This window comes from Mobula hypostoma, chromosome 8 (assembly GCF_963921235.1).
Source record: "Mobula hypostoma chromosome 8, sMobHyp1.1, whole genome shotgun sequence".
NCBI classification, from domain to species: Eukaryota; Metazoa; Chordata; class Chondrichthyes; order Myliobatiformes; family Myliobatidae; genus Mobula; species Mobula hypostoma.
Window position 1 is genome coordinate 129,948,756 of NC_086104.1, and position 19,437 is coordinate 129,968,192.

The following is a 19,437-nucleotide window of genomic DNA, read 5'->3' on the forward strand; positions in this document are numbered from 1 at the left end:
TCTGCATCACTGCAGTTTACAAGGGTTAGAACTTAATCGTTTTAAATGTGTACTCAAAGGAAAAGTAACAGTTCTGTTTTAATCTCACAGCTCACAATAAATTGATTTATTTAAAAATCTTTAAATGATTTTTAAAGCAGTTCATATTTGCAAGCTCAGAACTTACTAAATGACAGATGTGATAGAAGTTCGTTATATGTCTTCTACCAGCTCCGATGCAAAAGAGAAAATAAGCAAGGGAATCTTGACCTCATAACTTGAATTGAACAAAAATTCAGTCAAAATCCCTGTAAAATGAAAAAATCTCAAACTTGTTTCTATTATAAACCTGAGAGTATTATAAACACTTGGGAGTGGTGGAGGCATTGCCAGCAGCACTGTGCATGTCGGCACAGCTCCACGATTATAGGAGTGATGCAGTCATAGATCCTGTTCATTTCCAGTCGTCCTGTAAGTGGGAAGCTTTTTGCTCCGTGGAGTTTGCTGTAGAAAAAAAATAAAGTCAACAGGAAACTCTTGGCAGAGATCACATCTTTCGTTGATTGGAAACCTAACTTATTAACAAAATATGTAGTTTTTTTGCTTTATTGACCATTTAACTAATTTAGTTTTTTTACAGACACCACATTCACACAAGGCTGCTGGGTTAGTAAAGTTTCTTCATCACAGTGGACTGATTTCACCTTTAAGAATTATCCAATCTTATTTTCGTGGGCTAATTTTTTGCATTTGCAAATGCAGTTCCAAGTTCAAAGTAAATTTATTATCAAACCATATATTACCCTGAAATTTATCTTCTTGCAGCCTTTCACAGTAGGACAAAGAAATATAGTGTAACCAGTGAAATACTACACACACAGACTGACAAACAACCAATATGCTAAGGAAGACAAATTGTGCAAATACATTATAAAAAAAAAAGTGAATAAATAATACTGAGAACATGAGTTGTAGATTCCTTGAAAGTGAGTCCATAGGTTGTGGAATCAGTTCAGTGTTGGGGTGAATGATGTTATCCACACTGGTTCATGAGCCTGATGGTTGAAGGGTAATAATTGTTCCTACACCTATGTGACCTAAGGCTCCTGTATCTCCTTCCCGATGGCAGCAACAAGAAGAACATGGTCTGGATGGTGGGGGTCCTTGAAGATGGATGCTGCTTTCTTGTGGCATTGCTCCTTCTCAATGAGCTCAATGGTGCTGAGTCAAATAAATGTTGGTGGAGTGAATATTTCAATTCCCTGTTTTTAAAAACTCTTACCATAGAAAGTTCGTATTGCACACATCAGTAGAATGCAGGGAAAAATACACCCAACTCGGGAATGATTGAACCTTTGCAGTATGCATGCAACAGTACACTTTTACTGGCTGAGTAATTTTTACTTTAATTTCAGAATTACCATTGGAGGAACGGGAAGGTAAGAATTACCCTGCGTAGATTCATGCTGTTTTTATTCAGTATTAAGGCTAACTTGATTTTGGTTTTGTGTGAAACATCAGTAGGTTTGTTGTAAATGTAACCTTTCTTCTTTGTCCTGTAGGTCCAACTGATATCACAGGATCCACCCTGCTCATCTCCTTTAATGAAGCACTTCAGCATTTCCAAACGGCGGATCTCTATGAGTACAGGGTAAGCGGAAAGAAGAAAAGGGAAACTGAGTGCACAATACTTACTCCTTGATTTTGATGTTTCATTTAGTTAAGAAAATTACTTTTTACTTTTATACTGAGTTTTCTTTATTATAATAAAGCTTTGATAGATTACATGATGTGGCCATCATAACTCTTATCAGCTATTCTGTACTGACAGGAGCAAGGCTATTTTTAGGATATGGAAATCCATGAAATCGTGGAAGCCTCTATTGTGAGCTTTTTGCTGCTGCAGGTCATAAACGTTACTGAGAATGGTTGTTCTAGTCTTAACGCCAGTTGTTGAACCCAAGCTGTGTATAAACAACGTTGTATTTGTACACTCATGTTAAGACATTGACCTGTCCTGATGTGCTTCATGGCCATTCATTGCAAAAGTACAGCAGTTATTGCTAAAACCAAAGAAAATGTGCTGTCCAGTTAGTGCATAGCAAGTACAATATGATAAATAATGTGCTGATGATATTGGGTGAGGCATGACATCACTGGATGCAACCTGCTCATTATATTCATTGAAAGGATAAATAACCAGGAGATTTGAGAATGTATCTACTTATTTTCCAGTGGGTCTCTGGTGTGTTGGCCTTCATTAGTTGGGGGACTGAGTAGAAGAGCTGCAAGGTAACATTGCAGCTCTATAAAACTATGGTTAGCCTGCACTTGCGAGTGGTGTGTTCAGTTCCAGTGGCCTCATAAGAAGGATGTGGAAGCTTTAGAGATGCTGCAAAGGAGAGTTGCCTCGATTAGAAAGCATGCCTTATGAGGATATGTTCAAAGTTAAGTAAAGTTCAAAGTAAGTGTATTATCAACGTACATATACGTCACCATATACAACCCTGCAATTCATTTTTTTTGCGGGCATACTCAGTAAATCCAAGAACCGTAATAGAATCAGTAAAAGACCACACCCAACAAGGTGGACAAACAACCAACAGACAAGAAACTGTGCAAATACAGAAGAGGAAAAATTTGACGAGTTGTTTTGTTATGTCTCTCCTCTTCCTGTGAAATGAGGACACCTCTTTTTCCCTTATTAGGGAGAGAGAGGGCCTGTGGTATGTTGAATTACTGGGCGACAAGTAGTCTTTGGGGTACTGCAAGTTTGTGTCTTTATTGATGCCCTGCTGCATGCTTGGTGCAGGGTGCCAATGTTTTTTTTTACTGGTGGGGGGAAAGGGGGGGTGCCATTGCTTTGCTGCTGCTTATACATGGGAGGGGGAGCTGGGGGGGCTTTGGGGTTCTAACATTGGTCATTCATTCTTTGGGGCTGTCCTCTGTTCTTGTGGATGTTTGCAAAGCAAAAGAATTTCAGGATGTATATTGTATATACATTTCTCTGAGATTAAATGTACCTATTGAAAAACACAATAAATATTGAGAACATGAGATGAAGAGTGCTTGAACGTGAGTCCATGGGTTGTGGGAACAGTTCAGAGATTGGGGTGAGAGAAGTCCACGGGTTCATTCAACTTTACTTGTTCCATTACTGATCGACGAACTAGGGCTTATCTCTTTGGAGTGAAGGAGGATGAGAGGTGACTTGATTTTAAAACCATAAGACCCAACAGTAGAATTAGGCCATTCAGCCCATCGAGCCACTCCGCCATTCCATCATGGCTGATTTATTATTCCTCTCAATCGCATTCTCCTGCCTTCTCCCCATAACATTTGATGCCAATTAATCAAGAACCTATCAATCTCTGCCTTAAATATACCCAATGACTAGGCATACAGAGCTGTCTGTGGCAATGCCTTCCACAGATTCATCACCCTCTGGCTAAAGAAATTTTAATGTGTTTGGAGGAGTATAGGGAAGATGTTACAGGTTTTTTTTGGAAACAGATTTGTAGCCTGTACTGTTCTGTTTCATCTTTCTTCCTGGAGGTAAAGAGGACTTCAGTTGAATGCCTCATCAAAAAGACAGTATTCTGACAGAGAAGCACACCGGCTAGATTATCTTGTCCTTTATTTGTTAATGTTCACAAGACAAACAGGTTGGCTTCAAGATACATTAATATATATAAATTAGGATAGAATTCAAATAAAGTGCCAAGTTGTGTTGACATGTTGAAGAGACATTATAGAAAGAATGCTTATAGAATTTAATATACAATACAAACAGGCTGGCAGATAAACTAATTGTAAGACAGAAAGTAGATGTAATTTAAGAAACTTTTCTCAAGATTAGAAGTAGAAATATCACCAGATATGGATCATGAATGCAGAAGACTTGGCAGGAGAAGGTACAGACTTGAATGATAATTTGTTAAACATCTTTGAAAAATCTTTTAATTGTGCCATAAAATTATGGATGATAAATATTATGTTCCTTTGAAAAGTGGTTTGGTATGCATAAGTCAGCAAAAATATTCTGCTGGACTTTTCTCAGTTTGAGTTTTAAAGTTAGGCCTTTGCAGTATGGAAGAAGGTCATATACAATTGCAGGAAAAAGTTTTTGAACCCTTTGCAAAAGTTTGTGAACCCTGGTTATCTGCATTAATTACTCTTAAAATGTGGTCTGATCTTTATCTAAGTCACAATAATAGACAGACACAATGTATCTAAATGAATAACATAAACAATTGTACTACTTCTTGTCAATACTGAGTACACCATTTGAACAATCACAGTCTAGGTTCAAAGAAGTATGTGAACTTTGGGGTAATGCCTTCTACAAAAGCTATTTGGAGTCAGGTATTCCAAACAATGAGATAAGATTGGAAGTGCGGTTTGTAGAGGTGTCCTGCCCTATAAAATAAAAGGCACACAAAGTCAGGTTACTGACAAATTGGTCTTCTCAAGAAAGATCTGTTTATATGCACCATGCCTTGAGCAAAACAACTTTCAGAGGACGTTACAAGAATTGTAGAGATGCATGTAGCTGGAAGAAGCTACAAAAGCATTTCTAAAGACCTGAGTGTTAATCAGACCACAGGAAGAAAAATTGTCTACAAATGGAGGAAATTCAGTAGTGTTGTTACTCTCACTAGGAGTGGGCATCCTGGAAAGATCACACCAAGAGCACAATGTACAATGCTGAAGGGTAACAGCAAAAGACCTGCAGAAATCTCTGGAACTTGCTAAAGTCTCTGTTCAAGTGTCCACTATAAGAAAAACACTGAACAAGAATGGTATTCGTGTAAGGACACCATGGAGGAATCCACTGCTCTCCAAAAAAAAATTGCTGCATGTCTCAAGTTTGCAAAAGACTATCTGGATGTTCCATAATGCTTCTGGGACAAAGTTCTGTGAATAGGTGAGACAAAAGTTGAACTTTTTGGCAGAAATGCACACCGCTGCATTTGGAGGAAAAAGGGCACTGCACATCAACATCAAAACCTCATCCCAACTGTGAAGCATGGTGGAAGGAGCATCATGGTTTGGGGTTGTTCTGCTGCCTCGGGGCCTGGGCAGCTTGCAATCATTGAGGAAACAATGAATTCAAAATTGGATCAAGACATTTTACAGGAGACTGTCAGGGTAGCGGTCTGTCACCTGAAGCTTAATAGAAATTGGATGATACAACAAGACAATGATCCGAAAAACAACAGTAAATCAACAACAGAATGGTTTAAAAAGAAGAAAATTCATGTTTTGGAATAGCCAGGTCAGAGTCCAGACCTTAACCTAACAGAGGTGCTGTGGCATGACCTGAAGAGGGCTGTTCATGCAAGGTATCCCAGAAATACTGATGAACTGAAAGAGTTTTATATGGAGGAATGGTCCAAAATTCCTCCTTGCCATTGTGCAAATCTGACTAGCAGCTACAGGAAACATTTGGTGGAGCCAAATGAGGTTCTACCAGTTATTAAATACGAGGGTTCACATACTTTTTCCAGCCTAGACTGTGAGTGACTAAACAATGTGTTCAATATAGACATGTAAGGTACAATTGCTTGTTTGTTATTAGTTTAGGAAGTTGTGTTTGTCTATTATTGTGACTTAGATGAAGATCAGACCACATTTCACGAGTAATTAATGCAGAAAACCAGGCAATTGCAAAAGGTTCACAATCTTTTTTCTTGCAACTGTAGTTCATTGGGTCTGTGGGTCTTTCTTCTCCACCCATTTAGTTTATGAATATTGGCCATTGGCCTATGATATGAAAGTGAGGAATAACACTCTTATGATGAAAATAAGATCATTAGTGTTATGAGAAGGAATGCATGAGGCTGTAGCAGGATCTGCCCAGATAACTGACAGATGCAGTTCATTACTGAGACATTATGTAGAATGTTAGGAAAGGGGGATCTTAAAAACAAGAATTATGGCTAAGGACATGTAGATTCAAGCAGAACTTGCCTCTAACTAAGCTCACTCAACACAACATCCATTTAATCAGTATTAAATTGGGAAATTACAGGCACTGACCTTCATACTGATTTGCATTTCTGGAAATATCACCAATTTCTTTATCTGTTTACAAAGGGACTGAATGTTGTATTATTATGAAGCGACTAAGGCGATCAGGCAAAGAGGATGAAATGGTGGTTGCAGAATGCATGGGTCATCTTCATTATTATATGGATGCCCTTAGGTCTCCCTCCTCCTCTGAGGAAGAATAGTTAAACACATAAGACATAACTCAATAAAGAAGCAAAACACATTTAAGTGCATTTAGTCTTGAGGGAGTTTGTTTCAGACTTTCAGTTATTGTCAAGTTCAGGGTAAGATTCAGCAGAGATGGTATCTGGAATGGCAGGTGTTTATGGGGTTCATAGAGATTGGATAAAGGGTAGAGTATTACAAACTGGCAGGATCTGTAAGTTGTTTGGGGGACCTACCTGACTATTTTATTTGTAACTTACAGAAGAACATCCAGCCAACTGTACGCAGGACAGGGTTTTCTGCCATCACCCATTTTCTCTTTGGCCCACCACGTTTGCACAAGGAATTGCAGGAAGAGCGGGATCTGGTATTTGCAATTGGCCAGTGTGAGTACAGCAAGCAGTATATTTGATATGAAGCAAGATGGACTTTCCCTCTGTTACAGTGAACATGTTAATACGAAGCATTCAGATTTATTTATCACGTGTACCCCTCGAAACATACACTGAAATGAGTTGTTTGCGTTAATAACCAACACACCTTGGGATGTGCTGGGGCAGCCTACAAGTGTCGCCACACATTCTGGCGCCAACATAGCATGCCCACAATATATACAATATCTTATGAGGCTCTTTCAAGAACTAGCTTGTGGCTAACCAGTGCTGGATTAGCAAGTGTCAGTGGGTATCAAGCTCTCAATGTATCTTGCATAACTGGATGATTAAGAAGCTCAGACTTGTTCATGGGATCATTTGTTTCCCAATGTAACCATCCAGAGATTTGAAAATTTTACTGAACTTTAAGTGGTAAGTACTAAATATTACATACGCATTGTGTATTTTTAATGACTATTAACATTGTTAAACTGTACAAGGTACTGACATGTTTTTACTATGCAGGCTCCCTGGACAACAACCAGAAAGTTCACATTCGGGTTTTGCAGACAATTTACAAAAAACTGACAGGGGCAAAATTTGACTGTGCACGATATGGCTCACACTGGGAGCAATTGGGATTTCAAGGTAAAAGGAAGAAACAAACTGCTTTAAATGGTGTAAATTACATTGTTTCCAGTGAGATTTGGGTTGGTGTTTAATAATGAATTGCATCACTATGTATTAACCTACGGTTTGGATATATAGCCATTTAAACTCCAGTAGTAGTTGGTCAGACCACATTTGGATTATCGTGAGCAGTTTTAGGCTCCATATTCAAGAAAGGATGTCCTGGCACTGGAGAGGGTCTTTAGGAAATTTGAGAATGATCCCAAGAAAGAAAGGATTAAAGTATGAGGAGTGTTTAATGGCTCTGAGCCTGTACTCACTGGAGTTTAGAAGAATGAGGGGTCTGCTTCATGGAAACCTATTGAATATTGAAAGGCCTCAAGTGGACATGGAGAGGATGTTTCTAATAGTGCAGGAATCTTAGGACGAGAGGACACCACGTCAGAATAGAAGGATGTCCATTACAACAGAGATGAGATGAAATTTCTTCAGACACATGGTGGTAAATCTACGGAATCCATTGCCATGAACAGCTGTGGAGGCTGTCACTGGGTATATTTAAAGCGGAGGTTGATAGGTTCTTGATTAGTAAGGATGTCAAATGTTCTAAGGAGAAGGCAGGGGAATGGGATTGAGAGGGAACATAAATCAACCGTGACCGAATGGTGGAGCAGACTGGATGCGATGAATGGCCTAAATTCTGCTGCTTTGTTCTATACTCAGCGAAGACGTGCAGCTGGTGCATTTTGTTTGCCGGTAATATGTGTGATAAAGTACATGATAGGAGAGACTGCAATACTGGAACTGAGCAGTATAACAATGAGAGTATTGTAAACAGCAGCTTTAGGTGTGGACGTACAGTGTGCTTGGAATTTGTATCGAAGTTGGGTGTGTGCCTGTGTAAAACCGGCTGTCTTATGAAAGTAGGCATGCTGCTTCTTTAGAAATTTGATTCATTTCAAACTGTGCCTAACTAAATTGTGGAAAATGCTTACACATGCAAAGTAGGATGGTGAAGAAGTTGACGTCCGTGATTTTTTTTTCTTTTTCTGTAACTAGGTAGAGATCCAGGGACAGACCTACGTGGGACAGGGTTCCTTGGCCTGATGCACACATTATATATGGTGATGGACTTGAAGACTCTACCTTTGGCTCGGGACATTTATAAACTGTCACACCATCCGACACAAGTTAGTTAACATTCACACATTTTAACAGCTTAAAACTCAGTGGACAATGAACTAGAATTGCAGTGCTCATAAGAAATGCATGTCAAAGTTGCACAAGTTGCTCACTGGTATGATAAGATACACAAACAAAACAGAACAGGCTGTTGTCTACTTAAATACACACAGAAACATTTCCTCTGCCCTCTCAGCATTGTGGAGATTGGAGATAGTGGTTTGGATGCTGGATTGGAGGGAAACTGCATTGGGAAGATCAGATGATTGGGAGTGAAGACTAGGGGAGAGCATGGTGGAAGGACCTTGGTTGTAGGAATGTGGTAGCAGAGGAGCAGGTCTTGCTGGATGAAGGGGCTTGTTGTCCAGTATCAATGGACTCTGGTTTACCAGGACAGCTCTCAGCAAATCCCACTTCTCCATTTAAGAACCTTTATTGTGTTTAAAGGCCCGTGCTGTTTGAGGAATTTGCATGTACTATATAATTTTGTATGTCATAAAAATAAGCATGGAATGGTATTTGAAGTAACTGAGTAATGACCAAGTGGATATATTCATCAGATGCAAAAATATTCAAATGGAAAATCTGGAAGTGCACCAATTGAATACAAATTGCTTAAAATCTTAATATCTTCTATCACAAAGCACATAATATTGTTGGGCTACACGATACAAACCCTACAGCAGGGCCTGTTTTGAATAGGTCTGCAAGGACTTGTAGTTTGCCTCAGCATACAGAAGCAAGCTGAATAAATGGAATTTGTTAGAGCTCTGTCAGCAAGGTTTAAAAAGTCAGAAGTAAAAGAAATTGAAGAGTACAGAAGGGTTAGATTCTGTTACTGTATTAACTGAAACTGGGACTTGGATTTGGGCTCTTGCCCTGTGATGTTCTTAATCTTTGTAATGGTGCTGCACAGTGATTTATTGCTTGTACATATTGAGAGAAATCTGGGCTGTTCACCTCCAGCCACAACTTTTGCTTTATGATGTTGGTTGCTGAGGCATGTATCTGTGGTCTTTTGTCTGGGTGTTCTAATTAGTTTGATGAATAATCTAGCTGGTACTGGCCATTCATCATTCATGGATAAGGTGTGGCAGTTTTATTTAAAAGTAACAACTTCTATATTACTTTCAAATAAAGTTTTGCAAGTATATTTGTACCAGATCTGTACACTAAACTTAATGCACAAATACATTAGCAAATGAACCATTGATTTTAATTTCAACTCTGTGTGAATTATCTGTTACTAGCCAAATGTACCTCCATTATTTTTTTGTTAATGTGGTATTAGAACTGGAAGTCTTAGCAAACAGTTTTACTGAGTTGTGAGGCTCTCCTGTGATATTCCAGCAGGCCAATATTTCCATTCCTGGCTTGTGGAGAGTTGGCTAATATCAGGAGTGTAAATGTAAAAGCTGCTGCCTATGGTCAGTGCTCAAGATCAGGGTAGGAACATTTTACTCAAAATGTTTGCTCCCGTCGAATGATTTCTGCTGGAATGTAACTGTGGTCATCGGGGGGAGGCTGAGGTTTGCAGTGGAGCTATGCAGTTAGTTCTACAAGCAGTTAGTAGCTAGGCTGAGATGTTTCTCATTTCAAAAATATGTTATTCACAATATATGCACAGAAATTATTTTTGGTAAATAAACATTCATCATTCTATCAATTCAATAGATTTATTTACAATGTGTCAATGCAACGCGCAGTTTCCTCCTGAGGCAGTGCATCCATAAGGCCGCTACGCAGAGCCCAGCCCCTCAGTATCCGTGAAGAAAGACTAATTGTTATGGTGAGGTGCTGGAGGGTGCTCAATGCCTGTGGAATTGAAGCCACAGAACAAATAGAGCAACTTTAGGAAATGAGAGAGTGAGAAAAGTTTTGAATTCCATACTTCCAAAGTATTTATATTTAGTTGGAGTGACGTTTGTTGTGGACGTGGTCGGTGTTAGAGAATTAAAACAATTCCAAATGTAATGTGTAGGAGCATGAGTATACCATCTGGTTCATCAAGCCTGCACTACATTCAGTAAAATCATGGCTGACCTGATTTTAATCCTCATGTGTATCTCATCTACCCATAGTGACGTTTTAGCCCTTTGCTCATCAATAACCTATCTACCTCTGCCTTGAAAATATTCACTCTACTTGCACCACCTTTTGTGGAAAAGTTGTAAAGACTCATGACCTTCTAAGGGAAAAGATTTTGTCTCGTGGGAAACCCTTTGTTTTAAAATAATTGCCACTTAATTCTAGATTCTCTTTGAAGTAGGAACATCTCTATATACACCTGTTCTATACCTCCCCGGGTATTCCATGTTTCAGTTGAATTCCTGTCATTCCTGAAAAGATGGTCTGACTTCTGGTAACTAATCTAGTAAGCCACCTTTGAACTGCTAATGCACTGTATTCTTCCTGTAGGAAGGAGATCACCTCTGCTCACAGTACTTAAGATGTAGTCTCACTGATGCCCTTTATAACTGAAGCATAACCTTCCTGCTTTTGTATTCAATTTCCCTAGTATTAAACAATAATATTCTGTTGGCTTTCCTAATTATTTGCATATCAGCAAACTAGCCTTTTCTGAATCATGCCTCATTGTGTGTCATTGGCAATCTTAGCAATCATATTGTAACCCTCAGGCTCTCCCAGCTCGTGCCCCTCTAGGGGAAACAGCATGTTACACTATCTTTGGTGCCAGCATCCAAATCAAATGAATTATAAAATGCTGAGGGCCCAGCATCCAATTCTATGGCATATTGCATATTACATTTGCCAACCAGATAACCAGATAAAAACCCATTTATAAACACAAGCGATTTTATGGATGCTGGAAATCCAGTGCAAAAATCCACTTATGCTTACTCTGTCTCCGATTAGCCAACTAATATTCTGCCCATGCCAATATGTTACCTCCAGTACCATGAATTTTCACTTTCCACAACCGTACACACACTCAGAACTGGAAAACTATAGTAAAAAAAACAAAATTCTAGTTAAGTACAATGGGAGTTCTCCTACAATGAGTCTACATTTGAAACATTTTGGGATTTCTTTTAGATAGTGAATGTCTTGAATTTTTCTTTAACATTAGGACTTTTTAAAAAAAATGACATACTTCTATTAGTTAAATAAAAATGTATTATTAACATTTTGAATGTATTTCATTCAGACTTATTTTGATCTTTATATTGATCATATTGCTTGCTCAGTCAATGTGTACAAGCATGTTGGTCTGACAGTGTTTTTTTTATTACAGAATTTCCCTTTCTGTCTAATGTCCATTAATATCACCAGAATTGCTATCCAGGCTCTGAGAGAAGAATGTCTATCCAAGTAAGTGACTAGAATATCATGCTAATTTAACCGGTCATTGGTAGGTGGTTCAGAGGTCAAACTTAAGAAGGGAGAGAGATATTTCTTCAGGGAGCAGATTAACTTTTTTCATCCTTTTCATCCTCCATATTATCCCAAACCACCAAGAACATAATCATTAAGATTTATAATTTGATAATTGTGTTAGCCATTTCTTAAGATTGATTATTTTTGTTTATTTTACTTGGAGAGGGGGCACAGTAACGGGCCATTCTGGTCCACTGCGCCCACGCAGCCCAATTACACCAGTGCACCCAACTAACCTGCAAACCGTACACCTTTGGAATGCAGGGGGAAACCAGAGCACGCAGAGGCAAACCACATGTTCGTGGGGAGAACATATAAGTTCCTTACAGACTGTGGTGAAATTGGTGCTGTAATAGTGTTATGCTAACCACTACATTTACTCTTTATCAACCATTATCAACCATTTACTCTTCATTTGTCTATTGTTTATGAACTTCCTTTAACCAGTGAGGAAAATATCCTGCATTTCCCACCCCCTGGGCATTCTGGCTGTAGAGGACTTCTCTTTTCAAAAGCCAGATGATGAGGTGGGCAAATTTCAGAGTAGTTTCTGCCCTAGTAGTAAGGGTGGCTGGGTGCTTATCATTGGGAATGATACAATGGTAAAAACTGGAGACAAAAGGCAAAAAATGTGGAAGATTCAGCTATACTGTATTCTGAAAAAGGATCATTATAACCCTGTAAAATTTTGGGTGTGCTGTATGCAGTGTTTTTTTTGTGGCAGAGAATGTAATCGAAGACAGCAAGTGATTGGAGTCCTTAATGATTTCTACGTGGCAGCATTCCTGCATCTTTATCAGATTTGGAAAACACAGCACAAAACCATTACTGATTCAGGATTTGTTCTTAAAGGTGAGAAATTTTATACATTTTTGTTACATCTCTCTGAATCATATTTATGCATAAAATGGTTTCAGAAGCATAAGATTGTAAAATAGCTGCCCATAAGAGGTGTGAGGAACTAAGGCTTTAAAAAATATGTAAAATAAAGATCACGCCCTACTCTGTACATAGTTTTCTTTCAATTGTTCTTTCTTTCCTCTCTATAAATGTATACCTCAGATAAATATTATCTAGAGATTTGTGACAAATATGATTATATGATATATATGTACAGTATCTAAAATACATCTTATGGAAATGTTTGTTTGATGATGAAATTCAATAAAAAGTAAATTACAAAAGAAATATGTTAAATATTTTGCCCAATAGTGCGTCAGAACTAACTTCAATTAAAATGCATTGGTATCTCTCTGAAATTCCATTTCGACTTGCACAATTTTAAGAATACAAAATACCTTTCCTCTTTCTCTGCAGAGGTTGAAACATTTGCTAAAAAGAATCCAAAGCAACTGCTGAAAAAGTTGGAAATATACTTGATGGAGCGACAGAATGGAATGGTGCTGTCCACGGACAAGGTGTCCCTAGCTACCAATCATGCTGGGATGAGGCCAAAATCCGCATCAGCTGCAAACACCAAAGAGATTAACTTTATGGGCGTGTGTGAGCTGGAGCCAGAGCCCGAGGGTGAGGTGCGGCTAATCTGAAACTACGCGTGAGTGATGAAAATTGAGAAAGATAATCGACATCACCATGTGGCAGGGATGTGACATCTGAAAGTTTCACTATTACGGCATGCACTACTCAAATACTGAACATTATTGTAGGCTGGCATTAACCATACACAACAACATCAGTGCAGTAGAATCTTGGCTTCCCCTAATAACAGTGGCTTTCAAATGTGTAATTGTTGTAGGCTTGCTGTATTAGCTCATATATTCAGTGCTGCTCTAGCTTGAACACTCAAGTGCTGTTTCCAGATAATGCTAGCACAAAGAAGCTTTCTGCTACCTTTCAAAACTGTTCCTCCATTGGAACATTACCCTACTCAGGAGAGGAGAACATATATGTTCCTTTTAACAGTGATGCGGTCTGTGCTGGGCATAGTTTGAACTCTACTTTTTAAAGTGACACTAATTAGCTTTAATTCTGAATTAGTGCTGTCAGTAATGAAACAGAAAGCTGAAAGATGCAATAATATTGTATCTGTATTCTGGTTGGGCAAAGTGATTGTGGTTCATATTCAGTTGAATGAGAGGATTCCTATTTCAAGGTGGCTCTCTCTCTCTCTCTCTCTCTCACCTTGATTTTTATCTTAACCACACAAGCTAGTTGACTGAAGTATTTGATGTAATGTAAGGACATGTAATACCTGACAGCCCTACATGGTTCTCCAGTTTCCTCGTTCTGTAGTACTTGTTCAGACAGCAAGTCTTGGGCCTGGCACCAAACAGAAGACTGATTCTGAACGAGCTGAAAACTTGTTCAAACCCATGAATGTTTCAGAATTTCATATGAAGTCCATTTCATAGTTGCAAGTGACAGGCTAGTTGCATTTAGAAAACTCAGCAATGGTCCAATCTTTGAGTAATTTTGCATCTTTATATTTCATAATTTCACATTTATTTAAAGTAAGCTACTCGGCTGTGCAGTGTTGATCCTTGCTGTAGCATTTATCTATTTGTTTTTCGGTATGGCGTTCCTCTCCTCCAACACTTGAGAGTACTAGATCAGACGTATGGTAACTCCACCATTCTGTGTCATTATTAATCAGTTTATGGTACCGGTAATGTTGGAACTTCCAAGAAATTTCATGTTAGCCTCATTTTTATTGTGTATGTATTTTAATATGTTTTAAATGTATTCTTAAACTGGACTGTTAGGCTATCAGAAACATATTGTTGCTTATTAAAAATTGTTAACTGAGGAACCATCAATGACCTTGTACCTCTGGAGTGGTTGATGTTAAATTTCAGCTGTAGCTCATTTCATTTCTTCAGCATTTGACAAGTTGCAGGACTCTGCTTGATTAGCAGTAAGCACGGCCCCTCAATACAGATTAGAGGTATGCAATATTTTGTTGAAATTTTTGTGAAATATTTGATGTTTTGAGGAAAAAAGAATTCTTGTCCAATTCTTTAGAATTTAGATTCAAAGTTCATAGAGTATTTGCCCTTAAACACTGCAAGGTTTTTAAACATATCAGAGTCTGTTGTTTCCAACATGAAGTCATTCACAGGAAATTACAAGATAGCAGACTACTGTGTAAAATTTACCACCGCAAAGATCTGTGTTGCTAAAACTTGGTAAAGCCAGGCAAATTCTGCACATTAGCAATTCTCAGTCTTAGGCTGCAAATTGAGGATCATCAGCAAATCTAACAGGAGTAAGCAGAGGGAAAAGTAGGCATCACAAACTGGGGAAATGGAATGAGACTGTGCTGGATATTTGTCAAGAGAACAGGTCAAATTGCTTTTCTCCTGGCTGGATATACAAAGTGAATAACCATTTGTAGTTGCTGATTCTCAATAGGCCTACCGTGCATTCTTTCCTTTTATAATGATTTGAGCAGTGGAAAATTGCCGTGTTGTGATCATAAGTGCCCTTGTCCGACAATGTAGTTGCAGTTTAATATTGTACCACAAGGTGCATGAGTTGCAGTTAACTAATGTGAACATGTATAGCTAGTGGTCAGCTTGGATATCTTTTAACTGTGCTTAAGACCTGAATACACTGTTTTCCTCATTTTCATTCAGGAGAAAGACATCATAGTAAGGTACTTAAAATTAGTTGTAATTGAACGTGGCTGATCAATATAGGAGAACAAACAATACAACCAGGGTGATTGCACTACTCTGCCCCTTAAGCTCGGGAGTTGTTTTTGATCTCATCTCCAAAATATTTTGGTGCTGGAGATAGTGAGGGAAGGTGCAATGAATCTGAGCAATGAGTCAAACAGAGAAAATGCCGGAAATCATAAACACGAGATTCTGCAGAGACAGTATGTGTTGAAATGCTGGAAATGTTGTCAGGCATTGGAGAGTGTTAAAACAGATTGATAACTTTTAATCAAAACTGATATTGGAGATCTAACCTACGAAGAAAGGCTGAAGAAACAGTCTTGTAGAGGAACAAAAAATAATCATTGTATGTAAATGATCAGTCCTAAGCTTGTGAACATTGAATAAGGAAAGAGCATAAAGCTGGTAAAAGGCAGATTTGGAACTAGCCTGGATCACAGAAAGAATGACATATAGAAAAGCAGAATGGAAATAGCAGTCAGAGGTGACAATTGTCCAGGTGTTTAAGAAACTGGTATATGCTGCATTAAACATTTGAGGGTGATTCTGGATGAATGGCCCAAGATGGATCCAGTGGCCTTCCTCACCAGCAGTGAAATTGGAATCCAATGGCACCTTTTGGTTAACAAGTTTCATTCAAATTGGACAGTCAAATATGAAATTTTGTGGAAGCTTCAATATTGTGACAAAAAGATATTCTGTCTTAGATGTAATGGACTAATATGCAAATCTTGATTAACGCAAGTATTCTTTTAAACAAGATAATGGAAGTTTTAAGACCCTCTAGCATGTGAGAAAGGGTGGGTAGACAGTGGTGCTGGTAACATCTTTACAGGTCAGCGCAAGTAAAACTTGTCCTCTAATACCAGCAGCACTGTAAACATGCAAGTACTTTTGTGACTTATTGCATTGTAAGACACAAGTTTCACGTTTGCTTGTGGACCTCTGAGCTGTTGACTTAATGCATTCTGAACCGCCTAATATATTGTTATCTCACAATATTGTGGCTTGGAAATGAATCCAATGTTTTCCCAGTCGATCAAGTGAATTTTTTTTCACCAGAAATATGCTATCCCATGTAATTTTTCTAAAAGGCCTGAGATCAAGGGAAAACAGAGATGTGAAAATTTAAAATAAAACCAGCATATGATAGAAATTCACTATTGCTCTGCCAGCATATATTGTTCACCTATAAGTAGGTGCAAGTTCAGGGATGTTTTAAATGTATAGCGATACAGCAGGGAAACATCTCTTCAGCTCACCAAAACTGTGCTGACCATCAGTCACCCACTTGCACTGATTCTACACTATACCTGTTTTGTTGTCCCCACATTCTCATTAACCCCCCCGCCCCAAATTCTATCACTCGCCCACACACTCAGAGCAATTTCCAGCTGCCAGTTTACTGACACCAAGCAGAAACCAGAACGTGGAGGAAACCGACATGATCACAGGGGAAACATGCAAACTCCACCTGTGTAATGCCCAGGGTCAGGGTCTCTGGTACTGTGAGGATCTGTCTCTGTGCTGCCCTAGTTATGCTCCATATGAAGTTTCTTTCCTTGTCTTATCCTAACCAGGAGAATAACTTTTTATTTCTCTTCATTCTATTTCATCTGGACTGTTTTATTTTAGTTAGTGGCAGTTGAATTAAACATATCCAATATGGATTACAAACATCCAATTAAGCTGCCTGAAACATTTTGGATTCTTTGTGATACTGTTGGCTCTAACTAATTGGGGTTAAGTTGTACTTTCAAATGTTATGAAGTGATTCAGAACCACTCTATACATAAGTACAATAAGTTACTTCTGTTTTATTTCAGTAAATGACAATTGAATAGCACATACTCACGTATCCATCCTTGACTTGCAGCTTCTTTGCATTCTCCACACAACCTACTTTCCCACACAATTTTGTGGATACACAAATGTCTCAGTTTACGATCTTCTTCAATTGTAAGTAGCTGCTGCTCAAGTACTGAACACTGTGATATCCCACCAACTTTAGCAAGCCAAGCCAAAAACTACCCAATATTGTTTCCCCCGCTGAAACCACTAGCTATGCATCCATCTCTTTTTAAGCCCTTGCCTGTGGCACATTACATCAAGGAGCTTTGATGGCTATTAATTCCATTAATTAATTTTTCCTCATAGGGCTTTGGAGAGGATGCAGAGGAGAGGTTTTGAAATGGTAACACGCATGTGCTGCTTGCACTGTTTCTCTTGGAGAAGAGAAGGCGAGCAGTATAGCTTCAGTAAAAATGTTGTAAACTGGTCAATTAGGTTTCTTCATTAACACAGCAATATTACAGCAGTTCTCAAAAATGCGTTTTTGAATTTGTTTAAATGGAAAGTTTCCTTATAAAATGGACAGGTAATCAAAAGCTTTACCTGTGTGAAAGTTAAAATGGGTGGGAGACTGTAAGATATTGTGCAATATAAGGCATCCATCTGGGTAAGAGAATGATTGAGAATTCCAGTAAAGTGGGTGTATGATGCGTTCAGAGACATTTAAGTTACACTTACTGCTCATTATTTTTACAAACTTCGGCTCTCTCTAGTATGGATATTTAAGTTTTATAACATGGGTCTGAAGGGTAGAATGAGAACAAAACTCACTACAGAGTATAAAGCTTTCACTGGCGGTGTTGGTAGGGGAACAATGAACAAACAAACATATAAGATGCTTAACAGATAACATTATAGTGTATTAAAAAGGCATAGTATTTTGTGAAGGCCTTTGTTACCAACATATATTAATCAAATTTGGTGACAACACTGGAAACAGCTGCACAGGAGATTGAGAGATGTTAGAATACTAATGACTCTGGTTTCCTGGAAGTGTGCTGCTCAGTTGTAGATCCAGTCTGCCTACATACTACACACTTCTGTGCACTGGCCGCAGTTTGTGGTGAGGTTGGGCCAATTCAACGTTTGGAAATTCAGCCCTTGGCACTTTGGTATCAGAAATGGGTTCTGGATTTGAACAAGTTTGCAGGTGGATCTATTGCTCCTTTACAACATTAAATGTTATATATTAATTGTGCAGAAATGAGATGCATACTGAGGACCTGTGAAATGTCTGAAATCCTTTTTAAATGATCTTTGGGCTGTTGAGGTCACTGCAAGTAATGTGATCTTGTTTCAAAGTTTAATATTTTATTGACAAGTCTAATTTATCCTGTAGTTTTCCTTTGTTCAAATGCAGGTTAATTGATGTTTTATCTTTAAACAGGATTTCAGTGATGAACACTGTGATTGGCTGTATTCAGGATGTAATATTAGCACTGTGGTTGTACTTGGGATGTCATGGAACATAAGCACTAAACATCTTTATTTTTGCATCCATTAAATTTTATGTTTTTAAAATAAAAAATCTATATGAACTGTTTCACAATCAGTAGCATTACTGTATCACAATAAAGAATAATTTTGGGAATGTTCTTCAGTGGTTATCTTGGAATGGATAGTTTCATCTTGGTTATACAAAGTATAGCTTCACACTCTTACAACTTAACAGTGAGTTATTTTAACTCAAGATATTAACAATTGCTCCCATTCTCAAGGGCATTTTGCCATCTTCAGCTTCCTAGACCTGGATTCCAAGTTTACAATTGTCCATTTTGTTATTTAAACACTCCTGCCTTTCACCCATAAAGGCCTCCCTTTCCCTTCACTCCCCACAGTCCACTTTACCTCAAGTTGTGCATGCTCCATCCCGAGCATTTTCTGGTTCTGATTCATGACTAACATGAAACATTAGTTCTGCTTCTCATTCCATAGGTGTTGTCTGATCTCCCAGTGTTTCTGGAATTTTCTGTTTTCTTTAAACTTTTTACTCCAGCATCTGCTGTATTTTATCTTTGTTTCTTGGATGCTTCATTGTGACTTTGCCAAAATGAAGGATACATGTCATTTAAAAAGATACATTATACTGTAATGTATAGCAGAGGAACAGGTCCTTTGCTCACCATGGCTGCGCTAACCATAGTGCCAAATTAAATTTATCC

At 38.3% G+C, this 19,437-nt stretch overlaps 1 protein-coding gene across 4 annotated transcripts in view; it reads left to right on the forward strand.

The window, feature by feature from the left end:
* The window catches only part of elmod3 (ELMO/CED-12 domain containing 3), a 31,256-nt gene extending 12,317 nt beyond the window's left edge, over positions 1-18,939 (forward strand). For all 4 annotated transcript variants that reach the window (XM_063056829.1, XM_063056830.1, XM_063056832.1 and 1 more), the window contains 8 exons: positions 1,395-1,418; positions 1,542-1,630; positions 6,461-6,584; positions 7,098-7,220; positions 8,262-8,392; positions 11,641-11,717; positions 12,508-12,635; positions 13,101-18,939. In XM_063056829.1, the coding sequence (XP_062912899.1) occupies positions 1,395-1,418; positions 1,542-1,630; positions 6,461-6,584; positions 7,098-7,220; positions 8,262-8,392; positions 11,641-11,717; positions 12,508-12,635; positions 13,101-13,330 (926 nt within the window). In that variant the 3' untranslated portion in view covers positions 13,331-18,939. The remainder of the gene's footprint in view (positions 1-1,394; positions 1,419-1,541; positions 1,631-6,460; positions 6,585-7,097; positions 7,221-8,261; positions 8,393-11,640; positions 11,718-12,507; positions 12,636-13,100) is intronic.
* Positions 18,940-19,437: the final 498 nt, after the last annotated feature.